This window comes from Pseudomassariella vexata (assembly GCF_002105095.1).
Source record: "Pseudomassariella vexata strain CBS 129021 chromosome Unknown BCR38scaffold_1, whole genome shotgun sequence".
Lineage (NCBI taxonomy): Eukaryota > Fungi > Ascomycota > Sordariomycetes > Amphisphaeriales > Pseudomassariaceae > Pseudomassariella > Pseudomassariella vexata.
The window spans coordinates 3,343,217-3,369,441 of record NW_024467956.1 but is presented as its reverse complement, the minus strand read 5'-3'; the positions used below and the strand labels follow the sequence as shown (position 1 = coordinate 3,369,441).

The 26,225-nt window shown below is 51.5% G+C and overlaps 11 protein-coding genes across 11 annotated transcripts; 3 read left to right on the top strand and 8 right to left on the bottom strand.

The window, feature by feature from the left end:
• Positions 1–224: 224 nt before the first annotated feature.
• On the bottom strand, positions 225–1,334 carry BCR38DRAFT_404879 (uncharacterized protein; the record flags this gene model as incomplete). The annotated part of the gene is made up of 1 exon (XM_040857895.1): positions 225–1,334. One exon carries the CDS (start codon positions 1,332–1,334, stop codon positions 225–227), a length of 1,110 nt encoding a protein of 369 aa, XP_040721438.1.
• Positions 1,335–2,655: 1,321 nt separating this feature from the next.
• On the bottom strand, positions 2,656–7,529 carry BCR38DRAFT_418220 (P-loop containing nucleoside triphosphate hydrolase protein). Its single transcript, XM_040859208.1, has 4 exons — positions 7,064–7,529; positions 3,431–7,010; positions 3,273–3,360; positions 2,656–3,207 (listed from the first exon to the last, which is right to left on the bottom strand). The coding sequence occupies exons 1-4, from the start codon at positions 7,400–7,402 to the stop codon at positions 3,045–3,047; spliced, it is 4,170 nt and encodes a 1,389-aa protein (XP_040721437.1). The 5' UTR covers positions 7,403–7,529; the 3' UTR covers positions 2,656–3,044.
• Positions 7,530–7,715: 186 nt separating this feature from the next.
• BCR38DRAFT_418219 (HIT domain-containing protein) lies at positions 7,716–8,812 on the top strand. The gene is made up of 2 exons (XM_040859207.1): positions 7,716–7,862; positions 7,973–8,812. The coding sequence occupies exons 1-2, from the start codon at positions 7,745–7,747 to the stop codon at positions 8,707–8,709; spliced, it is 855 nt and encodes a 284-aa protein (XP_040721436.1). The 5' UTR covers positions 7,716–7,744; the 3' UTR covers positions 8,710–8,812.
• An 839-nt stretch (positions 8,813–9,651) lies between these two features.
• On the bottom strand, positions 9,652–12,294 carry BCR38DRAFT_329289 (uncharacterized protein; the record flags this gene model as incomplete). The annotated part of the gene is made up of 1 exon (XM_040854868.1): positions 9,652–12,294. The coding sequence occupies one exon, from the start codon at positions 12,292–12,294 to the stop codon at positions 9,652–9,654; it is 2,643 nt and encodes an 880-aa protein (XP_040721435.1).
• Positions 12,295–13,196: 902 nt separating this feature from the next.
• BCR38DRAFT_470708 (uncharacterized protein) lies at positions 13,197–14,173 on the bottom strand (the record flags this gene model as incomplete). Its single annotated transcript, XM_040862843.1, has 3 exons — positions 13,523–14,173; positions 13,346–13,440; positions 13,197–13,295 (listed from the first exon to the last, which is right to left on the bottom strand). Exons 1-3 carry the CDS (start codon positions 14,043–14,045, stop codon positions 13,197–13,199), a joined length of 717 nt encoding a protein of 238 aa, XP_040721434.1. The 5' UTR covers positions 14,046–14,173.
• Positions 14,174–15,134: 961 nt separating this feature from the next.
• Positions 15,135–15,670, bottom strand: BCR38DRAFT_21858 (uncharacterized protein). The gene has a single exon (XM_040854229.1). The coding sequence runs from the start codon at positions 15,572–15,574 to the stop codon at positions 15,299–15,301; it is 276 nt and encodes a 91-aa protein (XP_040721433.1). The 5' UTR covers positions 15,575–15,670; the 3' UTR covers positions 15,135–15,298.
• A 96-nt stretch (positions 15,671–15,766) lies between these two features.
• On the bottom strand, positions 15,767–17,599 carry BCR38DRAFT_331341 (putative purine permease; the record flags this gene model as incomplete). Its single annotated transcript, XM_040855045.1, has 4 exons — positions 15,767–16,256; positions 16,314–16,730; positions 16,800–17,479; positions 17,534–17,599. 4 exons carry the CDS (start codon positions 17,597–17,599, stop codon positions 15,767–15,769), a joined length of 1,653 nt encoding a protein of 550 aa, XP_040721432.1.
• Positions 17,600–18,710: 1,111 nt separating this feature from the next.
• Positions 18,711–20,244, bottom strand: BCR38DRAFT_454258 (uncharacterized protein; the record flags this gene model as incomplete). Its single annotated transcript, XM_040861687.1, has 2 exons — positions 18,711–19,694; positions 19,774–20,244. The coding sequence occupies 2 exons, from the start codon at positions 20,242–20,244 to the stop codon at positions 18,711–18,713; spliced, it is 1,455 nt and encodes a 484-aa protein (XP_040721431.1).
• Positions 20,245–20,966: 722 nt separating this feature from the next.
• Positions 20,967–22,040, top strand: BCR38DRAFT_480315 (oxoglutarate/iron-dependent oxygenase; the record flags this gene model as incomplete). Its single annotated transcript, XM_040863261.1, has 2 exons — positions 20,967–21,694; positions 21,749–22,040. The coding sequence occupies 2 exons, from the start codon at positions 20,967–20,969 to the stop codon at positions 22,038–22,040; spliced, it is 1,020 nt and encodes a 339-aa protein (XP_040721430.1).
• A 1,217-nt stretch (positions 22,041–23,257) lies between these two features.
• On the top strand, positions 23,258–24,190 carry BCR38DRAFT_480314 (uncharacterized protein; the record flags this gene model as incomplete). Its single annotated transcript, XM_040863260.1, has 1 exon — positions 23,258–24,190. The coding sequence occupies one exon, from the start codon at positions 23,258–23,260 to the stop codon at positions 24,188–24,190; it is 933 nt and encodes a 310-aa protein (XP_040721429.1).
• A 668-nt stretch (positions 24,191–24,858) lies between these two features.
• BCR38DRAFT_454256 (signal sequence receptor alpha chain) lies at positions 24,859–25,804 on the bottom strand (the record flags this gene model as incomplete). The annotated part of the gene is made up of 3 exons (XM_040861686.1): positions 24,859–25,138; positions 25,201–25,649; positions 25,730–25,804. The coding sequence occupies 3 exons, from the start codon at positions 25,802–25,804 to the stop codon at positions 24,859–24,861; spliced, it is 804 nt and encodes a 267-aa protein (XP_040721428.1).
• Between the last annotated feature and the right edge of the window lie 421 nt (positions 25,805–26,225).

Here is a 26,225-nt window from a genome sequence, read left to right as displayed (position 1 = left end):
AACAGCACATGGACGTTGGTGAAGTGTGTGCAATGAAAAGTGCCCCAACTGAATATCCAGGGTTGATAAAGGATAGTGGAACAGATAGACCCGTACATGTGCGAGGAAGAAAAACAAGCTTGCGTAGCATAGCCAAGGGCCTAAGGCGGGTCGCAGACCGAGCGAACAACCAAACTCTTTCACCTTGACTTTTTCGTTTGAGATTTCATCGACAGACTCCGGAGCTATCCCTGAAAGACTCCCGTAGACGTATTACTTTTATTTATCTGGCGAGCCTTTTGTACGAGATTTGACAAACGCTCTCGCCAGGTGCCTGTTGCTTCCGCTTTCGACGGCGGTATCGTCCGGCTCTTATCAAGCTGCAACTCTCTCCGCCCTGGTTTTGAGCCCGTCTCTTGCGCACACCCCCTCACCAAGGATTTGCTCGTGGTAGTCAACACCCTCATCCTCGTGGGGAATGCCCTCCGCAGTGCCGCCACACACTCTTTGAGATCGGATCCAGTCGCAATACCCACCCGGGCTCGATCTAGAGCCTTGCGCATCACGTAGTCGGAGCAGTTGAACTTGGCTGCTGGTCCCCGACTTAAGAGATCCATGGCTTGGATCACTTCTGATGGGGTCAGAGATCGGAGTCCTGCGTCTCTGAATTGCCAGTGGAAGCGGTTAATCCAACTTGTGGCGGAATCGCTCCCGTTGAAGGTATCCAGGTCATTCAGATCTAGGCGTTGGACTGGTTTACGGGGTCGAGTCGTGCCTTTATTGTATCGAAATATGGTCTTGAATTGGTCTGTATGAGGGTTCGTATGTTGATTAACTATGATGGGCAGAGGAACTCGAAACGGAGGAGTAGCACCTGGGTGTGCTGCGACTTTGACTCCCCGTCGAGAACGTGATTTCTGTATTGCATTCTCGTCGGGTGATTGGTTTCCATTGCGTTTCGTCTCCTGATTTCTCCTCGTCTTTGCTGCGAACCTGGCAATGGAGCGATACGTATCAAAGGGGGAAGCTGGCTCTGTCCGTATAAACGATCGATATTCTTCTCTGTCTTTTTCTTTCGAAACCCGGGCTAGCTCTTGGTATGCTGTGAAAGGGGCAGATGGCTTCCTGTTTAGAGGGTTTTCATCTTGTTGGTCCTCGAATCCGGAATCTGAAAATGAATATCGCACCAAAACAACCTCCTCCGCTGCATAAACCGAACCAGTATCAGAACTCAAACTCGACCCTGAGTACCGAGACGAGCTCGAGCTCCTGAGATGTGCTGTCGAGGTGCTTCTGCACACTTGAAGTCCTTTCTCCACTTTGGGCGACTCAGGAGATTCTATAGTGTCATCCATATGGGCAAAATAGAAGTAACGAAAAACTATATAGCATGAAATCACACCCAACGTGGCTTCGCAAATTCAAGCATGGGGGTTGCGATGATATTTTATATGAGACGACCAAAGACGAGCTGGCTCAATTTCTTGGACGGAATCATACATTCACATTCATGGAGGATTCCAGTGGTTCATCCAACCTAATACCTACAGAACATGAGACGGAACACACCTTGCGGGGCGAAGTATCTCAGAGAATTCCTCCCGATTATATCATGTATCTGAGTTCTCATGAGACCTGTGTGGTTCAAAAAGGCAAACTTTGGTTCTGAAGACACCAACGTTTCTTGAGATGCAGGCGGAGCTCCGTGTTGCAACCGGGTCACAATTTAACTCAGTGGTGGGACCAAAGCATAACACAGAGTACTTAGGTAAATGTTTGTAGGGAACTGTCTAAGCGTTGGTATGGATCAGTTCAACGTGCCATCTAGATCTGATTGACATATCGAGAAATGAAGTTGTGAGATACTTGGTCGAGCCGGGTGTTAAGTATGGACTCAAAGTGATCTCCGTCCCACACCTAACCCGGAGTCTGCACCTAGTTAATTGAAATGACTACACACTAGTTTAGTGTCTTCGGATATGATAATAACAAAAATGACATTTCTTCGTCCTCATATCTTGCATCGCGGCTTAGAAATAACACCTTCAGCACCCACACAACCAATGACCCACATACAAAGGTGCCCGGCTTAGGCGCGTCTCAAGACACTCTCATCCAACTCGTGGCATGGTTCAAGAGCCTCCAAACGGCATCTGACCAACACCAAAAGGAGTTGGCCGCACAGCAACCAGATATCACCGCCCTGAAAGTTGAGAGCGCAGAACTGCGGAAAACAACCGAGACCTGCGGAGGATCAACGAGATGAAGAGATAATGGACGAGATCAAGGTTCGAGGGATTATGGATACGATCGAGATGCAACGGATCAAGGAGATCGAGGTCAAGACTGAACAGTAGGCGTGGCTACTACTCCTTATGCCATCACCTTGTTTCATAATTCTGGATCTCGTGGCCCACAGCGGAACTGGTCGACTTGGATCATAGATGAATTAACATGCTAGATAAATACTAGCTACGAAGCCATGTCCGAGAAAAGAAAGTGAGCTTGGTGTTTCGCTTTCTCCTGCTTCCCACTTCTCTGTTAACACAATCCTCTAGAGCTTCGGGCGAAACACAACCTGTGTATCACACGGGTGTCGATGGTATGTAGATACGACGATGAACTATCGCAACTTAAGGATGAGGTAGCTAACTCTTTCAGGCGCAACAATGAATTGGCAGACCTCAAGGCGAAAGTGGACGGCCTGCTGCGTACAGATACCACGGAAAATCGGTAGAGGCAAGAAAAAGACTAGTGTGGATCGGAGAAAAGTCTCAGGCGGCAAGTCAAAGGGGTGAGATGCATGCAACTACATTGTGGGAATATTTTCATCGATCTTTGCAGATGTTCAAGGGAATCGGCGAAAAGGAGGGATGACCAAACTCAATCTCTCCGCTGATGTTATAGTGGGACTGGGTGCTCTGAGGACTTCAGACATAAATCAGACGGAATACTAGGCAGGGATCTCCAACAGAGTAGATCAAGCCTATAGCGCCTGAGTCCCGCAATACCAAACTGTTCCTTTGCGAAACCCCACGGAGTCTAATTTCCCAACTCGTGTGTGTCTATGCATCCAATCCATCCAGCTCTATAAGCTTAGCCACCAATTTTATAACCTCGCTCTCGTGAACGTCCATCTGCGGGTTATTAACCTTCAGCGCAATGATGTTGTCTACCATACCCCTGAGCCGGGAAACCAGGACACCGATGCGAGCCCAGCCGCGCAACCTATTGAGATATGTAAGTCGTGGATTTTGTATAGTTATAAGTATACAGGAAGACGCGGTACGTACCTCAACCATCCATCGACGACCAATCCTCTGCCTAAGGTGTCGAGTTCGATAGTACCCGAGAAGAGCAGCAGTGTGAACGCGTTGAACGCTGTCGTGGTCGATTAGCTCAGGTCTCTCAACAACTCTTGCTCACCAACATAATGGGTGGGAAAACTCACGTGTAAGATCCCGAATAAAAATCTTGCTCGTGGCCATCATGGTAAAGTATGATACAAACGCCGCATTTCCCGAGAAGCCCTGACTGCCGAACAAAGTGCTACTTGGGTGTATGAAAACCCTTCCATTCTCCTGCGTAAAGTATTTAATCAACTTCGCCTCTGGGTCGAGCTCCACCGCTCCCCCCATCGACGCCGCGAACTTCTTATCCGGGAACTGAATCCGCGCAATCTGCGGCGCAAAAGCAGATGCCGTCAAGGCGCGAACGAGGGGCAAGGACGTGTTATGGTTCGGACCCTTACTTTCCCCAGCAGCGGACCGGGACACGATGCCGATTTCCATCAGGGAAGTATAGTACTGCGACCGCGTGGCGGCAATATCGGAAAGCGTGTTGTATGACAAAAAGTTATTGTCGCAGTACTGCCTCACCTGGCGCTGCGGCACCCGGTCGTCCATCATGGCACTCCATTGTTGGAAGGCACGGAGGTCGGTCAGCAGATCGCCGTCGCCGCGGGAGTAATTCATGCGCGCTTCTTTCGCTTGGTCGCGCCGGTCGGGGGGGCTGAGGAAGGGACTCCGGGTGCTAAGGATAGAAGCGATGATGACGCTCTCGTCGAGGCAGCCAAAGATAGAACCATAGACCATGAGTTTGCCGCAGCGGAGATCAGCGGGGATCAGAGCTAGTTGCTCGCCTAGGGCTGTTAACTCGTCGCCGTCGAGAGCACCCATTCTTTGGAGGAGTTTCACGGCCCCCTCCACAGCTGAAGTTGCGGGAGGCGTTGGTGTTCTGGCTAGGAATCCGGCTACGTCCTTGGTGCCCATTGCTCTGACAGATAGGCATAGTTGCTCCAGGGGCACACGGCGAATTTCAGGCTCTGGACGTTCCGCCATCTGTTGCTCCATACCCTGAGTGTAGAGCTTGTAGCAGATTCCGGCTTGCACTCTGCCCGCACGACCACGGCGCTGTTTGCATGCTGCGCGAGAAGCCCATGTCTCTTCGAGTTTGCGCATGTTATTGGCTGGGTCGAAACTGGTCTCCTTCACTCTTCCTGTATCAATGACCGCAACGATGTCATCGATGGTAATTGACGTTTCGGCCACGTTTGTGGCAACCACAATCTTTCGCTTGCCTGCAGGGGCAGGAGCAAACACTCTTCGCTGCTCTCGGGTATCCAATGAGGCGTGAAGAGGAAGCACGTGTAGCGATGATACAGCCCGAAGCTCATTGACAGTCCGGTTGATCTCGACTACTCCAGGGAGGAAGATCAAAATACCGCCTTTCTTGTTAGTCTCGTAGAGTTCTACGTCAATAGCTTTGGTCGTCTCCAAGAGCAACGAGTAATTGATGCGAGACCCCAACCTCTGGATCGTTTTGTTGACTGGGTCTTGTGCCGGCTTGCCAGCATCAGCAATACCTTCATCTCGGAACCTGTCTCGGAATCGATCATTGCTGATGGTGAAATCCGTCATTCGGATAATATCGTCGAGGTAGAAGTCTTCGACCGGATATGTCCGGCCGGCGATCTCCACCAGGCCGACCTTCAGCCCCTCGGAAGTAAAGTAATCCTTGAAAGTCGCTGCATCGAGCGTGGCACTCATCAGGACCAATTTCAAGTCCTTCCTCCTCCGAAGAACATCACGAATGATACTCAGAAGGAAATCCGTGTCGAGACTTCGTTCGTGGACCTCGTCAATCACCACGTGGCTGACATCTGCGAGAGAGGCTGCCACGTCTTCGGTTCGGCCTCCGGATGTCTGCAAGCGCCTCAGCAACACACCAGTGGTGACGAAAGTGATTTTGGTCTGGTCGCTTCTCTTGTTCTCTCCTCGTATGGTGTATCCTACTTCTTGCCCGAGCGGGGAGCAACGCTCTTCGCTCACACGGTCCGCCAAACCAAGTGCCGAAATTCGACGAGGCTGCGTGCATATAATATTGGTGGCATTGCCCAAACCCTGGCTGTAGAGATCATCGAGGATGAACTGGACAGACTGAGTCGACTTGCCAGATCCTGTTTCACCAGCGATGATGGTGACTTGGTTTTCGCAGACAGTATCCACAACCAAATCTTTCACTAGCCAAGCTGGCAACTTTTGTCGTTGAGCTATCATATGTTTCAGTGAGGGGCTCTCTTGCCTCGCTTGCCACTCCTCTTTGCTTCTCTGGTCAGGCTTCTTAATGAGAGGTTTAGGATGCCTGACATTCTTATGCCTTCTCGCCACGGCGTGACGGACTTCAGAAGCAGTTGAGACGACGCCTGAGATATCCCGGAGTTTTCCTGGACGTTCTATTATGCCGTTGATGTTTTGTTGAACCCAGTCAACAATGAAGTAGATTTTCATCGGTTCCCCTCCTAGAGACTCTCGCACATATGAAAGAGTCCTCTTCACAATACTCAATTTGATATACGAAGGAAGGTCTGATATGACGGAAACGGTGACTTCTGCTGGGTAATGAGGTGATCTCCGGAACTGCACAAAGGTTTCGATGTTCTTCTTCGCACCGTTGGTGACAGACTGTATGCCGATCTGGCACACCGTGTCCGACAATCGCTTATAGTGCTCGCTGTAGACAGACTCCAGGCTTTCCATTTCTTCGGTCCAGCACTCTTCGGGTGTGTCAAGGATGAAGGGCTCCTCCGCGGGAGAGCTTAGCTCGCCAGAGTCGCTGCCGCTAGACAGAAGTATCTGTTGCAGTGCTTCTGCAGTTTGCCCTTCATCGTTGCCATGTTCGCTGTACACTTTCCTGCAAAGTTCGACCGAGTAGCCAGACTGTGAGAGTCGTTTTATGGCCGCTTCCCTTTTTAGGTCGGATGTATCAGCAACCGACACACCAGCACTGTAGCTCTCTGGCAACGCCCATCTAGGAAGGTCGTCCTCGGGAACGTGGATTAGGAGCCATTCAAGGGTCTCCTCTCGATCCTTGCATTCCTCAAGAGCCTCATCAACGTGACTTTTTCTGAAACCCGATCCCGTAAACTCTCTCCCAATCGCGTCTTTCTGAAGTGCAGTCATCTTAACGCCATGTGGATTCCAGATGACCTCTCTCCGAAGCAGATCTTCCAGCTGTGACCGAGTCTTCTTCCCCATCTCGATCTTGGGTACCGTCTTCCAGCCTTTCATTGGATCTGAGCCGCCGCCGCCGGAACTGGCCGCATTGCTTCGTAGAACTAAGCCAGAAGCGCCAGGCATATTCTTAGCCTTCTCCTTAACGGCTTCTTGCTCCTTCCGTCTCTTCTCAGCAGCGACTTTGGACTTCTCCCGTTCCTGAAGCGTAGCAAATGGATCGGCATCATAGAACCACCCATTTCCTAGCTTGACGTCTTCTTTCTTCAGTGCCTCAAACTCCTTCCACAGCGTCCTGTGATCAGGAGGCAGGGTTGTGTGAATGTTCTTCATGCTGCACACCCGGAACAGTGCATAGGTAGCTGCGGCATGCCGTGCCTCCAGGGCAGTGGGTCTGCTAACGAGATGCTTGTGAGATGGAGGCAACTTGAAGGGGGCAAGTCTCTGCATCTCATGCGTTTTGGGATGTTTGGCGCTCAGGGTGACGAAGCAGGAGTAACCATCATCAATCTTCATCATCTGAGAAACTAATTAACTAGGTACATCTTATGCGCTCCAGCTTGGGCCCTTACATTATCGTAGCTGGGCTTCTCCCATTTTTGCCTTTGGCAGTGCTCTGAAAGCAGGTTCATAGGCAACTTGCCGGTCCAGCTCGCGCCTCCCACAATCTGTTTTGCCGTTGGCTTCGGTGGCCCATCTGTAGCCGGCTCGGAGGGCCCAGGTTTGGCTGCATCAGATGCTTTCTTGGGTTTTATTTCCTTTGTGGAGTTGGTGAAGACTATGAAATCATCCTCTCTGGCCGGCGCAGCCGTCTTTGGTGGCTTCTTAGCACCTTTCGAGCTCTTGGAAGAAGATGCTGCAGCTGTGGCAGGAGGAGGCGCAGTGGCCTTCTCTTTACCCTTCTTGACCATCTTCTCTTCTTAGGTATCCATTTGCTACTTGCCAGACGGGGCGAGGAGAGCTGCTGGTTGCAATGTTTCTTTAGTTCGCCTGTGCGTCGATAGGAGAGGTCGTCGTGATGAAACTTATTCAGTTCAGCTACGAAAGAAGAAAAGTTGGGTGAAGGTATTTGGCACTGTGCATGAAGCCTGACTTACTCATTACAGCGCGCTCCTGGAGGCCATGCACAGTGCGCCTTCCCCCAAGTCCGAGGGCACTAAAAGTGGATCGACGCGAGGAGATCGTAGTGGGGCAGCTTTGGCGTCCAATCCACTATCGCAACATCATCCAACATCAACTCTCTCACTTTCATAATGTCTACGACAGATTTGGATCCGGAAGATGCGATCACGAAGGAGGAGATATCTGGGACCGCTCCTGCGCCGTCAGAAAACGCTGGAGTCGGCAATAGCAAACCGCAGCGCAATGCCTGTAAGTCCCGCGATTGCAAAGAAGGACAGCCATGCTCATACTGGACTTGGCAGAGTCAATGATGAATATTTACTATGTAGAAGTGAATTGCGCATACTAATTCAAGCAAGTCACAGAGCTGATGGCCCCAAAGCCTAAAGCGGCTGCGCCGCCAAAGCAAGACTCTTCGAAACCGAGATCGTTTAGGGATCGAGATGGTCTAGGTGCCTATACCGCCAACCCGACAAATTACCCATCAAACCGGGTCATTTACCACAACGATGATTTCGTCGCCATAAATGATCTGTATCCCAAATCCACCGTACACACTCTGCTACTCCCGCGATCAGATCGTAGTCGTCTGCACCCGGTCGAAGCCCTTGAAGACCCTCAATTCCTCGCCTCAGTCCAAGCCGAAACTCTCAAGTTGAAGAAGTTAGTGGCAAAAGAGCTGCAACGACGTTATGGCAAGTTCAGTGAGGCAGATAAGCAGCGGGAAGCCGTTCTGAACGGCGAGGCAGAATGGGATAGTCCCGAGCTCCCCAATGGACGTGACTGGGAGGCCGAGGTCCTGGTGGGTATTCATGCGCATCCTTCCATGAACGACTTGCATGTCCATGTGCTGTCGAGAGACATGATTTCGGAGTGCATGAGACACAGGAAGCACTTCAACTCATTCAATTCACCCTTCCTAGTCGATGTTGCGGACTTCCCCCTGGCTAAGCATGATCCGAGAAGACATCCTGGCCGCGAGGGTTACTTGGATAGGGACTTGTTATGCTGGCGCTGTGGAGAGAACTTTGGGAACAGGTTCAAGAGGCTCAAAGAGCACCTGGATATAGAGTTTGAGGCTTGGAAGAAGCAGTAGATCGGTGCACACCGCAGGTGCAGATGTAAGCGATATAATCATAGACGTGTATACTAGTGTGACCCCTTGCGGCACAGAGTTTCAAGATGGTACAGACCTCGGGGTGGTGTCGATTGTGTTTTGTTTCGTTTTGCAGTGACCAAGTAAGCGTAAGTACTTTCGAGCGAACCTTTGCTTCTGTTTCTCAATCTCCGATTCTCATCCTAGTATGATCCCACATGCCTCTGGACAGTTGAACAGAGATCCACAAAACATGAGAACGTGGTAAACAATAACGTGTGTATATACGGAAGTGGACTGCATCCTTTTTTTCCTTTGGTTTCCCGTAACTGGAATTCGTGTACACCCCTGGCTCCTCTAGAGTTGTTCCTTCTTGGCCAAGTTTATTATTAAACAGCAATAGGCAAAAGTCCGATGACATTACGAACGCGCACGCCACGAAATACACTTCACTTTAATAGTGAGGGCTCGCCTAGTTACATCAGTGTGAATAGGTCTATTTCCCTACGAATACTAGGCATGAATACGCATGTGGCCACCCAGTGTGGCCAATTTATCTATAACTAACATAAACATTCCGTCGAAGTTGAGCTGTGCCATATGCTCCTGCCATGGAAAAATCAAGCTCTTAATCTTGATGCCATCATGGCGCAAAGGCTTCTGTCGTTTTTCTGTTGTTTTTCTGTCCCTTTTATGCCCTTTTTTGTTCGGTTTTCTTTCGTTTTCTTTTCTCTCTTTTCCGCAAGCAAACACCCTCGAAAAGCAATGCTTCTGTTTTATTTCCGCTCCACGCAGGATTCTGCTTGCGGCGTAAACTCGTCAATCAAGCTGCATACTTGCAATGCCCGTTGTTGAGAAGTTTCATTCGTGAATTCCCATACAGGGTTTCTCTCATGTGTACGTATATGTTTCTCAAAAGCGACGTTGCTAAGCAGAAGAACGCTAGGTAGTCTTCGGGGAGTAGACTCCCGTGTCCCACCATCGACGCCAACGCTCACCGTCCGCATCAGAAACCTCTGGGATCCTCTGTTCTATGGTTAAGATGACTTGAAAGGCTCCTCGGCCGACTTGCGGGCCATACTCCAGGCGGCCATAGATTCCCAAACTGTCAAGCAAATACTGACGGGCTTTGCTGCTCTCTGGCGACGCATTGAACTCGTTGATTACGTTGGCAACTAGCATCGCATGGCATCCAGGAGCTCTGATATGACGAAGTAGCGCGAGCACGGGAAATAAGAAGTCGAGTTCTTCAGCACCGTAGTTGAGACGAGGGATTTGGGCCACCCAGGGATCGCAGGCCCTCTTGAAGTTCTCGAGCAAGGTCCAGGCTTGTTGGTGCATCTTCAGGTAGGAAAAACATGCCTCGATCTTCTCAAAGTACAGGGTCCTCTCGAGCATTTCGAGGAGGGTTGTGAGGGGCAACGGCTCAGCCTTTTCCTTGTTTCGCTTTTGGCGCTTGATGAGTTTCTGCTTCTCCCGAAACGTCGCTGCACTCATCCTGCAAACCATGCCGGGGATTTCCTGTGAAGCCGTCCTCTTGGCATTGATACCAAGGTCCTTGGGGGCAGTCCAGTGGTCGTGGTCTATCACAGTCTTGATGTATTCGGCCGTCCATCTGGGCTGGTCGTTGCGAGTGTATCTGTTGCGGAAGACTTGGTGGATAGGAGCAACTGGATGCCACCTGCGAGTACCTTTGCTCGACAACTCCATGTCTTCAAATTTACGGGCTCCGCGGGAAAACTCAGAAGCAGATACGCCCACCTGCAGGAGGAGTCTCTGAAAATACGTGTTCGGATCCTTCGGCGGTTCTCCTCCAACAAACAAGCTGGGATATTGCAGCAGGTTTATGCACGTGTCGAGATCAACCCATGGCGCTTTCAGCAATCCCTCCTGACGGACTGCGTTGTAGAGGTGGACGGCTAGGGTCACCATACCCCCTAACTCCGCTATGTGAAACCCAATCTGGTGCATGAGCACGTGGGCAGTGGACGATAATAAACCGCAGAGAACCGGCGAACTTCGCAACAAGAGATGAAATCCAGGGGTAGAGGCATTTGAGACTGGGTTCGGGTTTGGGGTTTCGTCGGAGCCCATCGAAGCTAGTTCTTGTAAGTCTTTCCTCAATTTGTGAAGAGAGGCTTCGGCCTGGTTGCTGAGGCCAGCCCAAGGTCGAGACTGTTGAAACTCGAGATATTGCTCAATGGTATCGCGAATAACGCCCGTCTCTCGAATCATGTTGTCGAAGGGCACGCTGAACTTTGAACCCATCGTTCGATTGATGTCGATGAAGAGTTGTGTTGCCAGCAGAGAGAAGAACGGTATCTCCCTTGTACGGAAGATCTCTACCAGCCCCCGAACGAACTCATCAATCACCAAGGGCCACTTTCGACCGTTCAAGGCGATACGTTTCAAGCCCAGCATGAAAGAGCCGACAAGATCGTAAGCTACCTCGAAATCCTCAGCCCCCGTTTGCCACTCGGGGTGCTCCAACACGTTGTTGTTTATAATATAAACGTCCTTCCTGGCAAAACCATTGCGGTGAGCTTTCAGAATATCCCACGCAAGTATCAATGTGCGTTCGCATTCGGGAAAACACAAGATGATTCCACGGTTTTCTCTTCCAGCGAAAGGGGAGAAAGAGTCATCCTGCAGACTCTGACGCGATTCACACACGTACAGCTCTTTCAGAAGCTCCAGCCACCCGCCGTGTTCTTCCAAAAGGGGATCGATTTCTTCCACAAGGTGTCTTGCTATGCCGATTGCGGTGTCAGTCATGATTGATGCTACTGAAATAGACTGGGAAGTGGGAGATTGCGAAGAGGCTATCTTGGTCCATTCGAATAGAACGAACCGCCTGATTTCATCGACATCCGCCATTACCGTCTGCAAGGCGAAAAGCGCTTCATCTCGGGTTGACTGTAACTTCGCCTCATACTTGGAGCCGTTCTCGTGCACAATCTCAGGGTGGACAAAATCGGGCGCATCAAGAAACTCCTGAGAAGGCTCGTCGACAGACAAATGCACAAACCCTTCGATTGGGTTTCCGCCTGCTTGATTGGTGTCGGAGGAAGTGTTGACCTTGGCTTGTTGTCGAGAAGCCACTTTGAGCCGCAGAATGCGGAGGACATCCTCGAGAATAGTCACAAAGTGAGCGTGTCTGCGATCTGAGTCTTCATCCAGTTTATATCCACGTTCCCTCAGTTGGCTGCCGAAGTCTTTGCGGACTTTGATGACTCGCCTGGTAACTATAACAATAGTTTCCGGGACTGAGACGGCGGGCTTCGTATTGATGGCAACAACGTATTCTGCGAGGGGCACAAAATCCTTGACATCAATGATGTGCTCCTTGGATGGTGCTTGGGTTTCCTCAGCCATGTTTACTTCTGGCAATGCCCTGCCTTTGGAGCGACCCTTGCGCTTTTTGTGCTTTTTGTGCTTTTTGTGATTCTTGTTCACATGGGGCTTGCTGCTTTGAGACTTCCGGCCGTACCCATGCGCACGAGCGGTTGAAGCCAGCCATCCTGCAAGATAGTTGGTATCGGCTTTGTACTGTTTGTAAACAGTACCAAGCTCGTCAGGCTGCATGTTGGTGCGATGCGTCAAGGTAAGCAATGGGTGGAAAGAGTGAGCGGCAAGAGTCGGCGTCGGTACAGGTGAGCGGCAGCTTGAATGAGCGGCGATTCGAGTCTCACTGGCCAGTGCTTATGATTGCTGTGGAATGGCCGTCATGCGTGAGCTGTTGTAGCGATGTTCGTCACCAGTTTCATCAAGTCGATGAGGGGACGGCCGTTATGAGCGGCAGTAGGTGGTTGTAGATGCTGTATCAGAAGTATTGTCTCACAGGATAGAACTCCCTGGGACGGAGAATAGAATGGGGACAGGCAATGTGATGGAAAGAAAGAGAGGTTTATGGCAAGAGAGGAAAAAATCGTTCCACGATGTATGTTCCGTGGCAGTAACATGCGAAGGAGGGCCAACTACCAAGACCGATTCTTCCAGATCCTCGTTACTTGCGTGAATCCACGTCCACCCATTTTAGACAAGACACCATGCGAGGAACAATCTTTCAAGCAAGTGTGCCATAGCAACAAAACGTAAAAGGTAACCAACAAGACTGGGTCTCCCAGGTCCTGATCGCATACACACGCATGTTGACGAAACCACGGAGAATAGACATGACAGCTTGCAAGGACTACAGGCAAGAAACAACACTCTGAGGTAGTGTGCTGCAGAAACAATACAGAAATGGAAACTACCCAGATGGTTCTCACAGGTCATCATGGATGTATAACCACGCAAGTTGACAAAATCCCAAAACTCAAAACAAAACGGCATGCAAACAATAAACCTTTGAAGTAGCTCTCTTCTCATACAATGTAGATACCGAAATGCGATAGCATCCAAGGACATATTATACATCTATCAAGCCCACTTGGTCGAGGCAGTGATTGTCCTGGCTCTGCATCATATGGCATGGTAGTGCACTGTTAACCACCCTGAACGCCACTGATCTCCGCCAAGAGCTGACTAGCATTCCTGTTAAGGAGGCCGGTTTGGGGCCATCCTAATTTTCCTATTGAGGACAACTGGTCAGAGTCATGTGGTAAAAACCTCGGAACAAGTGGTTTGCTCTTACCTCAGGATCAATATCTCCCACAACGGGCATCTCCTCATCGCCTGGTGCAGCACCCACCTCAATATCAGCTTCGGCACCGAGTTTGGAGTCACTATCTAGAAGGGTGAGTTTGACATGGCCTTGCCTGGCGACAAGTTGCATTAATCGCGGACATAGTGCTACGCGGTGAGAACTTACCACTATTGGCATCGTCAGCTTCAGCATCAGCCACAATTTCCGGGACCTCTACCTCTTCCTCTTCGGGCCCTGACGCATCGCTCTTCTCAGTAACCTGGCTCTTTCGCGGCCGTCCTCGGGGCTTGCCAGTGCTGGACTTATTGGCAGATGCAGTCTTCTTGGGAGTGGCAGCGGCCTTCTTGGGTGTCGCGGCAGCAGTAGAAGCGTCGCTCTTGCGAGGACGACCACGACCGCGTCCAGGAACCTTGGTAGCGGCGGCTTTGGCTTTGGTTGCGGCGGCCTTCGCGGCGGTAGCAGCCTTCTCGGCCGGGTCCTTCGGAGGACGACCACGGCCGCGGCCGGTAGAAGGCTTCACGACCTTGCTGACGCCGTTCTTGGGGGGTCTCCCGCGACCTCGTTTGGGGGTAGTGCCGGTTCCAGACTCTGCAGCGGTGATGGGCGCATCCTTTTTCGCAGCTGCGGCAGTCGCAGCTTTTCTAGGTTCGCGACCTGTCGGGCGGCCGCGCGTCTGGGTAGGCGCCATAGTGAGGGTTGGATAGAGAAGGTGAGGCGTAGAACGAATTGACCCGAACTACAATGAACGGGAATATTCGTGGATGGGGTTTTTGGGGGCGCGATCAGGTCAGTTATTGTACAGCTAGGAGTCGCAATACAAGCACGCGTCTCAAAGAGAAAGCGCGTCGAGCTCTGAGAGTAGGGTCCGATGGCCCGTGCGAGCACTGCTGAGGCATCCGGAACATGGTAACTTTTCTCAGCAGTTCGTCTATCCGTCCTCCAACAACGATGGTGGCACGACCATTGGGAGCTATGGCCGAGCATAATATATATCGCACATAAGCAATATACCAAACGTCACTGCTAAACTGTTGGCTCATGGGATCTCAAACTCGCAAATCGACGTACCCCTAGGGCGAACTCTACTTCCTAACCAGTATGGCAGCAATACCTCGCCGAAGTCTCACATTGTTGGCCGTTGCTGACCTTTCATTATCTTCTCCTACATTAAGTTATCTAATGAAGAAGGTGAACAGTATTCAGCGGCAGAATCCACAGCCTACTGAAAACCAAAACCAAAACCATCTTCATTGGCCCGTAACGTCTTTTGTCCAAAATCCTGTGCCTCCGGCATCATCAGGGCTATCGATGCAGGCATCAAATCATTATGGGGTCCCCCAACCTCTTGTAAAATGAACACGCTAGCATTCGAAAATAATGCTCGGGTAGGCCTCGCTTTCTTGGCTTTTCCAGGGTATGTTGCCCTGCCACCGCGGTGGTCGTGGTCGTCATCGTCATCGTCATCACCATCTCCACGCTGACGAGCTCGTTTCCAGTTAGGCGTGCTCGGACCTTGCCGTTCCTCTGCAAGTCGCCTATAGCTATTTCCAGTACTATTAGCCGCGGAAGACCCGGGTTGCGAGCCTCCGCCAGTAGCACCTTGCACTGACGCATGAAAACGGCGGGGAAGATGTTATTTATGAATCTAGTGTTTCCATGATCACAATGATCACAGGATTCTCTGTCTCATGGTGGCTCTGATGGCAATGCCATCACCTACACCGTATGCCGAGCCCGAGGATAGATGAGACCAACGTCCTGATATTGGAGTTGGCGGGTTTTGTAGGTTGGCCACCAATCCTCAGCTCGTCATGATCGCTGGGGTTTTCAGAAACATCGGTTGCAACGGGCAGGTTATATTGCTGAGAAAGATAGCTAAGGCCACCGAGCTCATCGCAAGATATCTCCTAAAGGCCGTCGTTAATTTCTACCTTTCTGTTGCTATCTTGTTCGGGAATGCGAGCCACCTTCCAAGGTGATTTCAGGTTGTCCATTAGAGTAATGTGTGAGAACCTCAGGCTCTGTTGGTAAACCTCCCGCTGGAAGCAGCAGCACATCTAAGTGTGCCGCTGGGTGATGCTTGAGGAGACGCTTTTGTCTCACGCATCCCTTCGCTCCCACTCTACCGCAGCCTAACACGCTACATGGAAACGCGATCTCGTTATGAATCCCTCTCAGGTGTTTTGTTGGATCGGACACTTTCTTAAGGGCTTGCATTCGGTCTATGTGGCTAGGGTAAGGTCGTGAAATGCTTCATGTGGGCAGGCTCGTACCGTAGCAGCGCCGCCAAAGTTGCCGATGAAGAGACTGGAGCCGTCAATGATTCAAAGATATCAGCCATCATGCTTAGATATTACAAAGTATTATGTATTATCCCTCGGAAGCTAGAGTACTTAGCATTTATTCTTCTTAATCGTCTTTCCCCATGATGGGATGGCCCGCCTGATCTAGAATCATGTCATCCATTTGACTTGCATCGTTAGGAAGCACCAGGTTCAAAACGACCCCAACGACTGCGGCAATAATGAAAGGAGTCTCGACTATGAGGTTGATGCCTTGCTCGAAACCAGAAAGGGCGACATTATTTCCAGAGTAGGTCAACATCTGGTCAAACCAAGTAGGCTGTACGATGTCGACGAAGCCGATACCCAGTGCAACGGTTAGTATGAACCGATTCCGCCTGGTATATCTCACCAACGAGAGGACCCTGAGGCCGGCCACTGCAATGGTTGAGTAGAGAAAGACCTGCATTCCACCAAGTACAGATGGGGGCATCGAGCCAAAAACAGCCCCGAATTTCCCAAAGACTCCCATGAGAACCAGGAAAGCTGCGGCGCACCAGCCTGCTCGTCGAGAAGCGCAGCCAGTGAGACTTATCACTCCATTATTCCCAGCTTGGCTACATGCGAAATCAGATCAGCTTTCAGTTCCAAGGTCCTGGTGAAGTGTTGCTTACCTGACCATTGGCGGACCTGTTCCAAGGGCACTTATAAAACTACCAATTCCATCACACAGGATCCCACCTTGGACTCGCGAGTTGAACTCGGTCCCCTCAATATCCACGTTGCTGATCTCGGCTGTGGCGAGGATATCAGGCATGCAAGACACCGCCTCACAGACGAACATGATCAACAATGGCAAGATCAAGGCACCATCCACAGATAGGTGAAATGTGTTCACCCATAAGAATGTCACAGCGGGGGCTGCCTGGATGTTCGACATGGACCAGTACCCCGTCAAGCCGCTCACTAAACAGCCCACGAAGAGACCGATGATGACGCTGGCCGATTTCATCAAGGGCGCCCCGAACTGCTCCACCAAGACGATGGATACGAACACGGTGAACCCCAGGCCGATCAACTTTGGGTGACCCCTATCATGACGATTAGTCTGCGAGCTCTGGGCCTATTTGGTTTGAGACCTGCTGGATGTGAAGACTTACCAAGGCAATGGTCTAGGAGCCGCTGTGTCGGGGCAGAGCGCGTAGAAGCCTTCGCCGTCATGACAGTTGCTGCTCCCTCCCCAGTTTTCCATACCATTGCTCACAAGATACACGCCCACAAGCAAGAGCAAACTACCCGTGACAACCTTCGGAAACACTTTGTTCAGCGTCTTGGGTGGTACAAAGCTCATGGCAATTTGCACCCAGACGGTACAAAGAATACTACCAAGTATTGCGCCCCATGCATCTGGACAAGGCAACTGAGTCCCATCTTCAGCTGTCGGGCAAGTACCGTTGGCATACCGCATGCTGGTGTAGTTGAAGGCGATGGGTAAAATATCGAAAGTCGGTCCAACCACAGACAGAAGGCCGGTACCGATGAAGAACGGCGTCTTCATCAAGTGGACCCTCGTTACTTGTAAAGCAGTCGCTATGCCAGTCGTGATGAAGGCTGCCGAGACCAGGTATTGTGTCGTCGCTGAATCGAAGTAAAAGGCGCCGCCCGCAATCGCTAGTGGGGGAGATACTATAGAACCAATCATACACAGCGCATGCTGGAGTCCGAGGATAATGGTAAGGAGAATCGGTACGTCATCGTTGAGGCCGTAGAAAGGGGCCTTGTATCCCTTGTATTTCCGGTTCAGCGGCCATACGTTTGGGGTGACGAGGTACAGGTAGTCCTTTTGTCGTGTTAGTTCTCACGCCAAACTTGCTCAAAAAATCGGTCGACTTACATAGTCGCCAAGCCAACCTTCTCTGCTGGTGAAATACCATTTCAGATAGGTCCAGTTCGTCTTCATTCCTCTTCGCGAAATCTCATGTTCCGACGTGAAACCTTCAGAGACGGGCCCAGCAGGTTCCGGCTCCGCCATCGTCTTGGAGTCCTTCTCCATAGACGTACCTGACGATGTCATCGTGGCGCGAGATTAGCAAACCTCGTTCGCCGGCTTTCAAACTAACAAGAGCCGAACACAACGTATGCAATCAAACTAAAGGGTCTCAGCACCATATTATACTGGAGCAGTCCCCGCGAGACCGCTTGCCGCCAACAATGTCGGGCACAACGACCGGCAAACCTAACATGCTTGCACATGGTTATCGAACTTATCGTAATTACCATTGCCTATCCTTCGTTGTCACATTAAAGCGAAGAGTGGGCCCCGATAGGCCTAATGGCCTCGATGCAACCCTGTCTATCAAAGGCGGAGCTGGCCGATGGGGATATGATCCCCACATCCGCTTGGATGGATATGGGGTTGGTCCAATCGTTTAGGGTATATTGCTCATGCAGGGGCCGTTACGTGCGTTGCCGTGTACGGGGGTTGTTCTTTTTGTGGGCAACACAGGCAAGCGATCTGTTTTGGTGATGATGATGATGATGTTGATGAGACTATTGAGCCCTAGAGATCTGCAGGTACGGAAGGGCTACCTATGGGTAGTTGGCCCCTGCGCTACACCCAGCATACAGCCGGTGTGCCTGGGCCAACGGAACATTTTTTCGTCTTTCTTCTCAGCAAAAAACTTGTCAGTGAGGCTACAGCCTGGGTTGCCAAGATACAGTCATTGCTGGCCGATCAAGATAACAGCAGGCGCGGCCTCGACACTGTCTCTGCTCGCTCTCCTGTCCTGTGAGAATGTTGAGGTGAGCATGCCGACCTTCACGCTCAGAAAGTCGAAGTCGCATACGGCAATGGCATTTTCCTAGCATACGGCTCTGTACAGTGCCTTCAACTCTCCATTCAGCCCCCCGAATAGGTTTACCATAAGGTGTTACCGTCTGTTACTTTGAGTACTTACATATAGGAGCGCGATTTTCCATCTCGTAGGAATGATTTGGGACTTGATGCGAAGTTTACCAGAGTTCTCAGGCATAGAATGTAACCTTTTAACCTTATAACTTGGTATTGTCAACTACTCATATGTCCATCCAGCCTTCCTGCTCGCCTTGACTCCGCTACGTCGCTGGATCCCCTTTACAGCTTGCCTGGCCGCCTGCATAATATTCTCCTCATCTGCACATAACAGTTTTCCGTCCTCGACCAAAATCTGCCCATCAACCATGACATACGTCACATCTCTGCCGGTACAACTCCCAATAACAAGGCTCACCGGATCCATACCACCCTCCGCAACATATCCCGGATCCCACGGAGCCGCCCAGCTACCCCTTGCACTCAAAACCACCAAATCCGCCTTCTTCCCAACCTCAATACTCCCCACCTCTTTCTCTAACCCCAACGCCTTCGCCCCCTTAATCGTGGCCATCTCAAGCGCCTCGTGCGCCCCAATGGAACTGGCTTCCAAATTATTCCCCTTATGCAGTACCGAAGCCAAATGCATCTCCCTTAGCATATCGTACCCATTATTACACGGCGCCCCATCCGTTCCCATGGCCACATTCACACCAGCCTTAACCATCTCCTCCACCCTCGCAATCCCCGACGCCAATTTCAGATTACTTGTAGGGTTATGCGCCACCGTTGTCGTTTCCGCCTCCCTCAGAATTCGTAAATCCGTTTCTAAATCCAGATGACACATATGCGCCAACACGGTCCGCGAAGGGCCGGAAAGCAGCTCGGCGTCCCGGCAGAACTGCATGGGGGACTTGTCGTAGAGTTCGTGGAAGATGGGCAGGTCGCGCGGCGCTTCTGCGCAATGCATCGTTAGGCCTATGGCGTGGGATTTACAGGCTTTGCCTACTTCGGCGAAGGAGGAGAGGGGGGCGCCGCGTGGCGTGCCGGCCGCGGCCCAGACGTGGAGGCGGTTGTTGGATGTGCCGTGGAAGGAGGCGTGGGCCGAGAGGAGGGAAGGGATGCTCATATGGGAGAGGTCTTTGTCGCGGGCGTCGGAGATATTGAGCGCTGGGTTGGTTTCGGTGAACTTGACGAGTTTGCCCTGTGGTGTTGTTAGAATCTTCTTGTCATTCTCATTTTTATTCTTGTTGCTGGGTGGTACAAGCGAGGCAGATACTTACGAGACACGCACGTATGCCCATCTCCGAGACGGCGCGGGCAACATTTGGGAATCCGGAGCCGTGGGTGAGCATGGCTTCCAGGAAACAGGTCGTGCCACTGAGCAGCATCTCCGCGATTGTGAGACGAGCAGCAATGTAACCATCTGATGAGTCTCCCTCGCCTGTGTATGCAGCTTCTAGGGGCCATATCCTGTCGCAGAGCCAGGAGTGTAACGGGAGGTCTTCTGCCAGTCCTCTGAGCAAGGATTGGGAGAGGTGTGCATGAGTGTTAATGAGGCCCGGTATGACTATTCGACCGGGAAGTGATAATATTCGAGTGTTCTCTGGCATCTGGTCTGGTGCCTTTGAAGACACATGAGTGAAACGTCCGTCCTGGATGAGAATGCAGCCATTGAGGATGATTCTTCTGGTGGCATCAACAGTTATGATGGTCACGTCCTTGAGCAGAACACTTCCGCTTGGTGGTGACATGCTTTTTTTTTGTTGGGTGGCTTTGCGCAGTGACTTGTGCTTTGGATGGCAATGTCATCGGTTTTTGATGTTGAAGGTTACGCTAGGCTTGATGCAGGCCTTACGTTATGTCAACCGATGTTGTATCAGGAGATGACCGAATTGTGAAGTCCTGGATCTGAGTATCGGAAAGCGATTAGCACCAAAAATAGTAATGTTTGGATCTAGTACATACATAGTAGTAGGAGTAGCATTGATTCCGTCAAGCAAGATCGCGTTTCTCGGAATATAGCAGATACTCGGCCTAAGCGGTCGCCTCCGCTACCGATAAGCACCTCACTCTCCCCACACCAGATGCGAGATGATGCTGGGCGCTAGCTAAACGCTCTGGTTGCAACGCAGATATGCAGCTTGCTGATTTCTAGTGTAGCTGACTGGACTGTTCTCCACCACGGGGTTGCCCGGTGATATTCATATCTTACCTATCGATAATGTCGTGAGCGCGGAGGCTTTCCCCATCAGCTGAGAGAATCGGCCAGTTATACAAGAGCAGCAGAAAGTGCAACTCCGAGGCGAAGCTTTGGGCCTGCGTTGCCGTTGACCTTCAAACAGATGAGATCCCGTCTGCTGCGTTGAGGTGAATCCGCCAGCATAAGAACAGCTTCCAAACACTACCATTTGAGTTTGCGGTATTCAGCACCACGACGCTCGTCAGCTTCGTCGCATCACGTCCAAACCTTACAATGGCGACTAAATACTCAGACCGCAGCATTCCCAAAATCTCCTTACACGACTACGAGACCCGGATTGACGAAATCACCCGGGAGCTCGTCGCCGCCGCTGAAACAGACGGCTTCTTTGCGCTGGTGAACCATGGCATCTCCTTCGAGGAGATCGAGGAACAATTCGAAGCCGCCGCACGCTTCTTTTCCCTACCAGACGAAGTCAAGGCCACAGTTCCCTTCAGCCACAAAAACACGGGCTGGGAGAAGGGAGCACAGATTCGGCCCAGCACAGGCAAACCCGACCAGAAGGAGAGCTATCAAATGCAATTTGGCGAGGCGATGGACGGCATGTGGCTTTCAGAGGAGGCCCTGCCTGGTTTCAAGAAGCAGAGCCTGGGCTTCATGATGAAGGTGCAGAAGGTTTCGGAGAAGCTCATGGTCTGCTTTGCCAGGGGGTTGGGGTTTCCTGACGACTACTTTGTCAAGTACCACGATGTGACGAAGCCTACTATCCAGACGGTGTTGCGCGCGCTGCACTACTTTCCTCTTGATCCAACGGTGCCTACTCCAGAGGGATACTTTCGCGCAGGAGCGCACGCGGATTGGGATCTCCTCACATTGTTATTTCAACGACCTGGCCAAAGCGGTCTGGAGATATGTCCCGGCCGAGAGGTCTTCACAGCATTCGGGGCGGGAGATACGTGGACCAAAGTCGAACCTGCTGCCGGTGAGATTGTCTGCAATATGTAAGTTTTCCTCTCGCTGGTCGGAATGATGTTCGAGCTAACATGAATTCTCAGTGGCGATCTCTTGATGTCCTGGAGCGACGACCGGTTCAAGTCAACTTTCCACCGCGTCAAGACGCCTACCGACCCCGCCGTCGACTACTTTGGGCCGCGATACAGTCTGGCGTATTTCAACCAGCCGAACACAGACTGTATAATCCAGGGCCCCTTGAAGAAATACCCAGTGATTCAAGGATGGGAGTTCACCGCGGCGGCGATGAAGCGAAACTTCGCCGCCCTCGAGGCAAGGAAGGCCAGCAACAAGCTGGAGGAGAGTAAAGTCGGATTGGTAGCAACTGCCTTCTGATGAAAGGCGATTTGGGTGGTCTAAGCTTTATGTCGTTTGGCATAAGTCCTTGATACGTACTTGTGAGTGACGAATTAGTATGCAAATGCTTTAAGCATAAGAGTCGCTAGCTTTCGGGTCGAATCCTTCCGTATCTCGCCACAAGTGCTTGGAATCCGTTGTGATAAGCCTTACATCGTGCCAGCAAATTTAGGATTGCTAGCCACTACCAGGTAAGGCGCTCCGCGCCGAACGGGTAGTGGTGTATTTAGCGCGAGACGCCAACGGACTCGAGTAGGAAGCCTGGCACACGGGAGACGAGATCGTCACCCTGAAGACTTGACTTCGAGCTGCATGAACATTCTCAGGCATAATTGAGGGTAGCAGATCTGAAAGTTGTGCCAGGACAGGCCACGTTTGTTTGTCAACCGTGTCGAGTTCCAGTCCTCCAATTGTGCGAACGACACAGAGCCCTGTAAACTCAACACGCCAACAACGTCTGCCCAGCCAGAGGCCAGAACAGGAGAAATTGCCGCTTGTGACCATCGACGCCGAACAAGTGTCGGTCCTACTTCATGATGACATACAGCAAGATGACTTTACTGCGGCTCTGACGAAAACAAAAATATAAAGGAGGCGGCCTCCTGAGCCCCAACCTTGCCAACCGTCTCATCCCTACGAGGATATTATCCCGCTTTATTTAGAAACCGGCGGTTGTGAGATTTTGAGGCGCGCCGCTAAGAGTGCTAGTGTCTGAGCCCGCTCTGACAAGGTGTCCGAAAGTCTCTTCTCCAAACCCGCAGCTAAGATTAGCAGAACATGAACTCGGACACCTCACTAGTGTGTCCACAGTTACTCCAAATCGTCGCACAGCCTACCAATCCTTAGAAGCCAACTCAAACCACAATACGTGCGATGCCCTAACCAAGATTTCGAGATGGTCGTTATGGACAGAAACAAGGCCGGCAGCTTGGCTTTTCGCACAGGCGTTTGGCGTCTGTTGTTTTTGGTCCTATGGATCTTAAACCCATGGTAGTCCCCAGTTTTAATCGTCGTATCGGTCTCCTGAAAAGCCATACCTCGTATTGTGTCACTCCTATATGACTTATTGCATTTTGAAATTCTTGGAATTCTATCATTCTGGCCGTTGTGTACGTGGTAATGTGTAATGCGGTGTGTAATGGTCTCTAATACCCACCGCCGCACGTAACACTACACAACAGCAACGGCAATACACAATGAGGACCCCTCTCCTACTACCGGCATCCTTATGTCTGCTAATCCGCACCTCTCTCGCTGTGACGAACGACTTCTCGGCCTACCCGAGCGAATCTCAGGACTGCCTCTACAGCTCTGCCTCTACAGCTGGCTGCACCGAGGGTGACACAGGAGCCACGTTGAACTCATGTCTCTGCTCGAACAGGGGCAACTTCGTTTACAACACGGCGAAATGTGTCGCCAAGGAAAGCCCGAGCGATTTGGAGACGGTATACGCGACGCTGGAAAATAATTGTGCTGGGACTGGGAATACAATTGCGGTCTCACACGATGCCTTCATGGCGCAAGCCGCTGCGGCAACTGCGTCGACTTCGACCACAGCAACGAGGACGGGGAGCGCATCAGCCACATCCTCCACCACGAACCCTACGAATACTGCGGATGGCTTGTCTACAGGGGCAAAGATCGGAATCGGAGCAGGGATTGGATTCGGTGCGATAGCAGCAATCCTCGCTGGTGTCTTCCTCTGGATCTACCGACGCCGGACGAATCAAAACAAGAAATACGAACAAGCCCAAGATCAAACACCACCGACCGAGTACGCCAGCACCTGCGGGCAACCAGCCCAACTTGAAGGTACGGAGCTCAGCAAAATACAACAGCAGCCGCCGCCCTCGCCAGCCGCAGATGGGGGCTACTATGCAGACCCCAAGAAGAACTCGGTCCAGGCCGGGCAGCCACTGCTGGCAGAGCTGGGAAACACGGGAGTTCAGGCGCCAGTGGAATTGTCAGCGGAGGAACATCCACGTGCACAATATGGACAACAACAAAACTTGAGTCCGAATCCCGTCGGGTTGCCTTCGGAATACGACTCGCAATATTCCCCTTCCCAGTATACTCCACAGACAGGAAACCCTTCGCCTACCTCGCACTTTGGGCGCAGTCCTATCTGAGCACTGCTATTCTGTAGGAGGCAATAATGAGTACACGCGACCAGCGCAGGGACCGGCTTTGAGGTATGCTACTAATTTGTTACCGAGCCAAACTACTCTCTGATTCATCAAGGTAGAATATTCCACTGAGAGTGCGAGTTGCGCTTGCAGAATAGATCTTTAGGAAATAGTTGCAGCCTTGCGCTGCGCAGAGGGCTGGGAACGGTGAGTAGGACAAAGAGAATCGTGGATCCTAGCTACAGGGATCAAGGCCGGGGCCAGGAGGAGATTCGGAAAGTGTTGTGTATAACGGAGTGCAACGTTGAAGTAGGTGTCAATCTGCAAGAAGAACGGTTAATATTTAATCCACGTCGACTGATGGGTTAAGAATCGTAATGTAGCATGAGGGCCAATCTGGTCAGGTCGGCAGAGTAAACATGATTACCAAGGTGGATACGGAAAACGGAGTTGAGTGGATGCTTTGCCACGGGTTAGCTTGTTGATACAATATTCATAAATGACATAGCATGGCCCCTGAGGTTTCCGGCCGAAATGCCTTTTCCCGCCGTCAATTGCCGACATTATGAATCGACTATTTGCTCCTTTTTCTCAGGGCGGCCCCGTTTGCCTCGTTTTGGACGAGTAGTGCTCTTGCTAGTTTGCGAAGGCGAAGTATCGGACTGTCTGTTCTACTCAACAATCTTCTTCGACTTGGCGCTAGCGCCACTCTTGACACGCTTGGCGGTCGGGCGGTTGATGTGATCCATGGGAATCCAGCTCTCATCGTAGCCCTTGTCAGCACCGGTAGCTGAGCCCTCACCTCCCGACAGGGGCTCCTTCTCGACGGTCTTGACCTTCTTGACAGTCTTAGGCTTCTTGGCCTGGGGGAAGAAGGCCTCGATGTAGGTCTTGTATACAAAGTAACAGGTGGCGGCAAAGACGGTAGAGAGGAAGAGGTACAGGAAGATGCTGACAATACAAGGTTAGCAGAAGAACTTGGAGATACTGCATAGGTTGTCGGATTTGCTTACATCTGGGGGTCAAAGACGCTGGTAGGAGCCTCAACAACGCTGACAGTCTGGTTGGAAACCTGGATCTGGAATATCTGGTTGGCGCCGTTGGTGATGACGGCAATCATCTGTAGACGGAGGTCTTGGGGCTGCATGTCGAGTACGAAGGAGTAAGGAAGCGACTGCTTCTCTCCAGCGGGAATTGTGGCCTCGTAACGGATGGTGCTCAGGTTTCGGACAATGGCGCTCGAAGGGTGAGCGCTCTCAGGGATGTCCTGCAGAGTGTACAGCGATCCGCCCATAAATTCAACCTGGATCGGGTCCGCCTCATGGTTCGTGATATCCACAACTGCCTTCGTAGGGCGACCGTTGACCAACTTGACACCGAAAATGTCTGCATCAGGGAAGGTAGCAACGACTTCGGCCATCAATTCGGCGGCTGGGGGGCTGCCAGCATCATCGTCGAGGGGCTACATGAGGCCAATTCAGTCAGCTATGACACGGTCACAGAAGCTTGATGGAGCTTTGGGATGAAACCCAATTGACTTACAGATTCGCCCTGGGCGAAGACAGAGACGACGCGGAGCGCTAGGATAGCAAGCACAGAGTACTGGAAGGCAACCATGGTGGACAGCAGACAAAAGATCGAGCTGAGAGGCAATGGGCGGATGAGAAGGAAGTAGAATGTGGAGAGGTTAAGCTCCGAAAATTATTGTGTGAGCTGCAAGCCGCGTCCGACAAAAGGTAGAACGTGTCAATTCACTGTGCCTGGACCAGCCCGGACCTGCTTCAGCCAATGACGTGACGATGCGTCGGGGCCCACTCTCCTTGTTCGGCCACTCCTTCCCCGGTGGCGAGAATGCCTAAAGTCGCATTGCAGGATCCAGTAGTCCTGTCCCAGTCCCAGAGTCCTTACACATGGGACAAGAAGCCTTCTGGGAAGAGGTATCCTGCGCCCAATGCTGAAGGATTTTTAGTATTTGGCAATAGCCAATAGTATTAAGTCCGTTCCCTAGCGCAGTCATTGGTTCCAGCCCAGTATTTGG